Source organism: Hordeum vulgare, chromosome 1H, assembly GCF_904849725.1.
Source record: "Hordeum vulgare subsp. vulgare chromosome 1H, MorexV3_pseudomolecules_assembly, whole genome shotgun sequence".
NCBI classification, from domain to species: domain Eukaryota; kingdom Viridiplantae; phylum Streptophyta; class Magnoliopsida; order Poales; family Poaceae; genus Hordeum; species Hordeum vulgare.
This window is the reverse complement of record NC_058518.1, coordinates 387,933,620-387,941,230: the sequence shown is the minus strand read 5'-3', so window position 1 is coordinate 387,941,230 and position 7,611 is coordinate 387,933,620. Positions and strand designations below refer to the sequence as shown.

The 7,611-nt window shown below is 47.8% G+C and overlaps 1 protein-coding gene across 1 annotated transcript; it reads right to left on the bottom strand.

Annotated features, from left to right (window-relative positions):
* Positions 1–2,337: 2,337 nt before the first annotated feature.
* LOC123439570 lies at positions 2,338–6,671 on the bottom strand. The gene is made up of 11 exons (XM_045116269.1): positions 6,054–6,671; positions 5,890–5,959; positions 5,671–5,799; positions 5,446–5,562; positions 4,744–5,115; positions 4,124–4,437; positions 3,923–4,022; positions 3,772–3,831; positions 3,601–3,687; positions 2,927–3,067; positions 2,338–2,839 (listed from the first exon to the last, which is right to left on the bottom strand). Exons 1-11 carry the CDS (start codon positions 6,221–6,223, stop codon positions 2,480–2,482), a joined length of 1,920 nt encoding a protein of 639 aa, XP_044972204.1. The 5' UTR covers positions 6,224–6,671; the 3' UTR covers positions 2,338–2,479.
* Positions 6,672–7,611: the final 940 nt, after the last annotated feature.

Genomic DNA, 7,611 nt, shown 5'->3' with positions numbered 1-7,611 from the left:
GAAGAGTCTTCTTGCTTGAAGTTTGAGCCAATCTTATTCCTTTCTTGCATCAAGGGGCATCTCCACATAAGCTTTAGCCAATGCATCTTTTGAACTTTTCTGAAATATAATTGGACAAGATCATTAGTCCAATGATGCATATATTGTGATCAATTATCAAAACCACCTTAGGGAGCAATTATTCTTTCACGACGACAACATCGAGTCCCGTGTGCACGACCTCCCGGGCGACGCTTTGACGCGTGTGTTCTCGAACCTGAGCCGCCGTGATCCCGCATTCGATCTCCCCCTCATGACGGAGCCGGTGTAGGTATAAACAAATTCACTTTTATTTCTCATGAACCAACCATCATGCTAATATTCTCTTTGCCAAAGGTTTATAAAGAATGTCAATATTGGATTGGGAACCTAACATCACTCCACATTTTAAATAATTACTTCCCATAAACCGACCCAAGGTCATCCAAGTACACACACATTAGGGAAAATGAGAGAATGTTGATTGGGATTTTTTGAGAAGTTAAAAAAAGAAGTTTGGACTCAATACGGCTGGATCATTAGGCAACAAGAGCGGAGATTTTCATGCAAGAGATGTACTAGAGCTATGAATGTCTGAAAGCTCAACTATGGAAAAGTGAGGTGTGCATTCAATTTACTTGCTCATGAAGACCTAGAACATTTGCGGAAGTTCATCCTTGAAATATACAAGCTAAGTTCTATAACCTAAAATTGCTCACTCATGTATGAAACATGAAATACATGAAAACTCTCTATTACAATGCAGCAGTGCTGCTTTGAAGCACTTTATGATATCTACTAAGATCAAGTGTGTGACATCCTGGTCTTCACAACTTTTCTTTTCAAAAACCTATTTGACAATTTGTTGAAATTTGCATCAGATTTGCATTTGAATGGCTCTATGGACTTAAAAGCTTGGGAATTTTCTTCCTTTCCTTTCCCGAGTGAATCAAAGCTTTCAAAAACTTCCCCAAGTCATGCCATGTCTATTCTAGCCCAACCCCAATTCTTGTTGCAACTAAATATTCCTTTTTTCTATTAAAAATAGTCCTTTTGTCCTAGGTTGATTTCTATCTTTCTCGAAATTCCAAGAAATTTTTCATAAATATTCTGGACCAGATGAAACTTCCATGTGTGAAAATATTCAAGATTCCAAGCTCACGTGAGCACGCCATCCAATTCCTGCTTCTCGTCATATTTTTACTTTGTGAAGCAAATATATTTTATATTGCTTCATAATGGCTGAAAAATTTCCAGGTCATGCTCTCACCTATATTACTTCCATTCCCAAAAATTGAGCTCAATTGGTCTAGCCAATATTTGTCAATAATTCTCCTAAAATTATGTCCAGTAGGGGTCACTGTGAAGAAAGTACCATTTGTACTTACCCTAATCATCCTCTTTCACCAAATTTTAGCTCAAGCTATTCAAACAAATGAGCACAACATCAGAAGCTAGTTCCTGGATCAACTTTACAGTTGTGAAGGAACTATGTTCAAACTTTGCCTAAATCCTCTGAAATTTCTCCAGCCCGGGCACCTTCCTACTCCATTTCATTTTGACAACGTTTCTGTCCCATTTAACCAGCCATTTTACGCCATAAATCCAGCCAAGTTTCTGTACAGAAACTTATCTGGATGCTGCTGAGCTGTCCAGGCAGGCTATGGTCAAATAAATGACACAGGGAAGATACCCGAGGAAGGGATAACATCCCAGACACAGTCTGCCAGGTCAGGTTGCTTCGCGGACACCAGTGCATGCGGTGACCATGCAGTTGGCATGCCAAACGCGTGCTCTGCCCGTTGAGTCGCCTCGGGTCCCGTCGGTGCAGCTCGCCCGCTTCACCGTAACCTCTCTGGAAGCTCCCCACTGTCCACGTAACCGCTCTGGAAGCTCCCCGTCGCCGGCAGCCAGCTCCGCCGGGGCCACGATGACGACAACGAATGCATCAATGACTCACGGCAGGCGTCGACTTGGTGGCCACGCTCGAGACAGAGAAAGCACCTTTCTCGAGCCCGATGCTTGAAGGCAAGGCTACGCTTGAGATCTTCCTTCACCGGCTTGGGGGGGGCACCCTGACCGGAACGGAGCCGTAGCGGCAGCAGAGGGGCCACTGCATGCCATCGCTTGCTGCCATATGAGCTGCCATAGGAGAAGGAGAATGAACAAAAACGCTGCCACTTTTATCGCAGCACAAAATCTCCAGTGCCTTGTCCGTTGTCTCTCTGTCTCTCACGTAGCTCGGTGTTTAGGCTGACAGTATGAGAGTATAGACTATCATCTAAAAAAGCACACTGAAGCATACCAGATGGCCCCTAGTAAGTTTCATCCATGCTTTGATTGCTGGTTCGAGTTTCATTCCCATCAATTCATCATCATCTCAATCCCAAAACCATATATATATACTAGTACCCCGCAGTTGAAGCTGCAGCCGGTAGCAGCTACGAAGGCGAGGACAAATCTAGGCTAGCACCGCGGCGGCTTGCTTGTCGACCATGCTCCTGGCGAAGGCGTAGCGGAACCTGGCGTTGTACGAGAGCCACTCGAAGGCCTGCGATGCCCTGCGCCGGCCGCCGGCTGCCGCTGCTGCTGCGGCGGCGCACCGCTGGATTGCCTCCTGCGCGGCCCGGCCGTCCAAGTTGTCGCGCGCCCACGCTAGGATGCCGTCGCCGACGGGGAGGCCGGCCTCCTTGGCGTACCGCTCCACGAGGCGCGGCAGGAACACCTTCCTCGACTTCCGCACCACCACGCCGGCCTGCAGGAACTCCCGCTTGGCCCGCTCCAGCTCCTCCGTCACGTTCTTCGCCGTGTACACCTTGAGCTGCAGCGCGATGCAACGCCAGAGCTCAGCTCAAGCCTCGAGGAGGTCAGTCAAGTATGGTAGCGGGCGGCGTCAGGGTGTACGTACCGTGGGATCCGAGGAGGCACCGGTGCACAGCGCGAACAGCGCCTGAGGCTGGCAGTCCGGCAGGCCGAACTTGAGCTGGACAAGCTGCTTGTCGTCGGCGCATCTCTTCCGCATCGCCGTCGACAGTATCGATTCAAACCACTGCGGGTAAACTTGGATCAGACCTCATTTCTCCAGAAAAGAAATCACGTTTCTCTCCCTGTGCTAATTTGACTACTCCTAGAGTGTTATCCAGTGTTCTTGCTTTGTTTTTCCTGAATTCATGAACAGTTGACCAAACTGAAATTTAGGGCCTTGATTCAGATTTCACAAGTACAGAGTTCTTCAAGCATATAAACAGCTTGCTTCCTAAAAGGGGTCCTAAATGTAGAATTTTAAAATTGATTTTGGATGTTTTATCTGAAGCTGACGACATTACATGAATTATCTTAATTTATGTTCAAACTTAGCATGAGATAAAAGGTCGTACTTACACGAGTTAGGGCAGCCGTCAGCGTGCAAATTCGATTACTAGGGTGTGTTATTCATGTTCTTCCGTTTGTTTCAGTGAATTTGATGAACAGTTTACCTAACTGAATTTAGGGTCTTAAATTTTATTTGAAGTTCTGTCAACTTTACATGAACTATCGGAATCTAAATTCAGGATTTGGCATGAGATCGCAAATCATACGTACACGACCAATCCGCGGGGATCTGCAACATAGCAACGAGTGTTCAATGGAATTGGCTGTCACAGCATATCCACCAACATTGTAGGCAGCCTGCAATATGTGAGTTATTTGTTAGCCACATCATTATGAGCTCCAGCACTCCAGGGACAACTGTAACTAAAATATCCTTTTCACCTTGTGAAATAGAGCCATTCTTTTCAAAGAGCTGTTTGGAATTCCATATGCTAGATATGCCTGCAAAGCAATTACACGTGGGATGACACACTGGCAAAATCACAAAAGAATAAAAAAACAGAGAAACCAGTATAGAGTTTTTGGCAATTACATGCATGACAAGAGAATTGTACACGTTGATCCAAAAGGCCAGTTTGATACTGGTTTCTGACATACTTAGATCAACCCTTTCAAGCTGCTCCACAAGCAACCTGAGCTCAAAGCAACACCATGAAATTTGTTATGCAATTATTAGAAAAATGAATTAGTCTTCAGGATATAAAGCAGGATAATCATCATTTTTTCAACAAACCTGTAGTGGGTAATTGCACAGGAGACATCTGGCATCTGATTCTTTTCGACTGAGATTGAACATACTTCGACAATGCATTTATTATTTGATGGATTAGTCTCCTCGCCATTACCCCTCCGAGGAAGAATGACACTTGTTGATGATCTTGACAAGAACGGTGAGCGAACCTTTTCAGGCTTTTCTGGTGACTCCGTGCGCAGAAGACAGTATATAGAGGCCATGCATCTAACCATTTCTTCAGATATTTTGCTTGGGCATTGGTAGAGATGATCTTTCAGAGTACGTGCCAAAGAACTACTCCCTGAATAAGGCAGCTATTTGTAAAGAAGAAAAAAGGCAAAACAAAGTAAGAAGCAAAAGTTAAAATAAGTCCAATATGTGCATTTTCTGCTTGAATGTACTGCATTGAACACAGCATCTGCTGATTTAAGATCAGCAGGTTCTGACGTACAAAATTGGGACAAAATGCATGCTCCTGAAAGAACCACAATGCAGAGAATTTGCATTCCAGTATGAAAAGGGCATACACACAACTGTTTGTAAATATTAGCAAGTAGAATGCACTAAATTAAATGTCGGTATGGATTTAATGAAACTATATTTTCTTTTGTATGTTTTACCTTCCTTGGATCTGATGCAAGGGAAGCAGGACGGACATCCAATGTTTCGCTTGAGAAAGAGTCATGCTTGATCTTGGTCTTGAGCATGTTCTTGGTTCTACCCGACTCCGACACTGATGTCATGATATGGAAAGGTTGGAGAGGCAGCTTCTTAGATGAGCAAAATGCACTTGATATTATGCTCGATTGCCGCCGTCTCGTCCTTGAATTTATGCTCTTGGCATGAGCAGGGGATGAAATACCGGAACTCTGCCCCGATGATGGCCCAGATACGCACTGATCAAATATACTTCTGTAGAGTGAGAGGACGTGCTGTTCACGGTTCGCGATTTCCTCTTCGAGCAATTCAATCTCTGCTATCAGTTCCTTTGTCTGCAGGAATAACAGCAAGAATAACACTCTGCAGCACAGAATTGAAATTGCACTTTTTTTTTGCCAGCCATCTGGAATTGTATTTTTTTTGTTTTACCAATATCTGAAAACTGTGCTCGGAACAGCATGGAGTGAGGTGACACTTTCCTTTATGTGCTATCTTCACCCAGCAATTGCACTACTTCTATTCACTAAAATGCTAAAATTGCACTAGCCTGACGATTGCAAGTAAATTTTGGTTTTCATGGAAGGAAATGTAAACGATTTTTTGGGATATTTTTTATCATTGTCATTGTGCAGTAGAACTGTAGGAGATGAATGGTACGGTACCTGAGCTGGAAAGTGCCTATGACCAGGAGACAGAGTGCTAGAAGCCCGACCGATCGCCCGGTCAAGCATGATCCGGATGGACCTCTCCTGATGCAGATGGAGCTGCAGCTGCGAGACCTGCCACAATCCAGCAATTGCCAACACCAATTACTCAGACGGAAAAAAAGAGGCCATGGCGCATCTTAGCGTACAGTGTCCAATTGTTACAGTATTTTTTTTACTCACGTCGTTCTCTAGCGAGACGCGGTGGTTCGGCGACGCCGTGGCCGTGCTCGTCCGTGGATCCCTCGTCGGGGGCCGGTGAACGGAAGAACCATCCGTGGAGCAAGAAGACTTCCTCGGGTCCGGCGGGTTCTGCCATGGAATTTTCACAGAACCCGATCAGTAATTCGCGAAGGCAAGCACCTGCGCTTTATCAACAATCTGCACTCATGGAGGCAGCACCTGTGCTTGGTTGAAGCGTTGCTCCGCGACGACATGCTTGCAAGTCTCCAAGTTCCTACCCGAAGAAGCACTGGACAGCGGATACATAGAAACAGAAAGAAAGAAGCAGGGTTGAGATGAAGGGCAAGCAAAATCAAGACGGAGAAAATAAAATCGGCAGAGACCTCTTGGATCGCCGGTGATGTGGAAGTGGCACAGCAGCGGTTGCGGCCTTGGACGTCGACGCCGTCTCGGGAGCCTCGCCGTTCTTGGCGCCGTCGACCTTGCCCGGTTCTTGCGGTCCGTTCACCACCTCTGCAGCCTGCTCCATCTTCCCTTGTTGGACCGCCGCCATGACAGCGCCACCAACCTTAGCTACATGGCATCAATCCAGAAGGGCGCCGCATGAGCATTATATGAGCAGGGTCCGGGCGGCCGGATTGATTTCGTGGCGCGGGGGGGCAAAGAGCATCCGGCGCACAGGGCCGTGCCCACTCCCTGGGCTGCGCTGCGACGCCGACGGGTTAAACTGCTGCTGCCGCGGCAGCGACGTTGGTGCAGTGCGCAGCACCAGTCGCAGAGGAAGAGGATGCGCGGGTCGGAGCGGGAGGCCGACAGGGAGAGTGGAGAGTGGAGACGGATGGGGAGGGGAAGCGGGAGGAGTAACTGCGCGGAAGCGAATGAGTTGGTGAGCCGCGTTAATGCACTGACGCACTGCAGCAGAGTAGGAGTAAATGGCTCGAGCAAAGAACTCGCCATGCCATGACCTGCCATCGTCCCTCCCTGTTCTTACGTAGGCTTCGTGGTCTGCATACGACGCTTCTTACGTGATATACACTGTTGAAGCTGCACTAAGTCGTCACTCTACATCTAAAAAAGAAAAGAAAGAGAAAACTCGTCACTCCAGAATTTTGACGGCTACTTTTGTGAGTGAGTGGCTCTGCTCCTAACATGGTCGTAGTGTTCGTAGTCCAAGAAACAAAAGGAGCGGAATTCTAGTAGTATCTAGAAGCTGCACGCTGCGGCTGCAGGTCAGAGAAACGCCACCACGACCGACTAGTCCACTGAGAGCACACAGCACTAGTACATGAGAAGAGAAACTGTTGCGTAGCCATCCATACATCGGCGAGACTGTTGCCGGTGATAATAATATACTCATGGCGAACCTCGGCAGCGGATCGATGTTCATGGCTACGGCTACGAGATATGCGATTCCTTCCCTGGCTGGCCTGCTGCCTGCTAGTAGTATGCGTGTTCTCTCCTCCTCCACGGCATTGACCTGAGCTACCTACCGGCCGGCGCATCGCATTCGCATGCAGCATGTCACGAGGTAGGCAGGCGACGGCATGAATGCGGGCGTTAAATGCCCCCACCCCCCTGTGTACTAGCAATGCAGTGGGAAAAGCTTCCGTCGACAAGGGAACCCGACGAACCGGGTTACGACTTACGACACCGGCCCCGGCCCCGGCTAGCTTAATGATCCACCACCAGCCATCTGAAACCGAGACCAACTGCATGTACAATGCCAATGTACTCTACTGTGCGCGGCTAGAGGCAGCGGGAGAAGAAGGGCGAGCCATGTCCATGTGGTTGAAGGGGCCAAGGTGGAGGAGTAATGGCCGATCGCCGGCAGCGTCGTCAGGGTTGGGGCTTACTAATTCAGATCAGAGGCCAGGTACGAGCGGCACGGTGAGGTGAAGTGAGGTGGGCGAGGCGTGCATTGATTTTGATTGATTCTTGGGG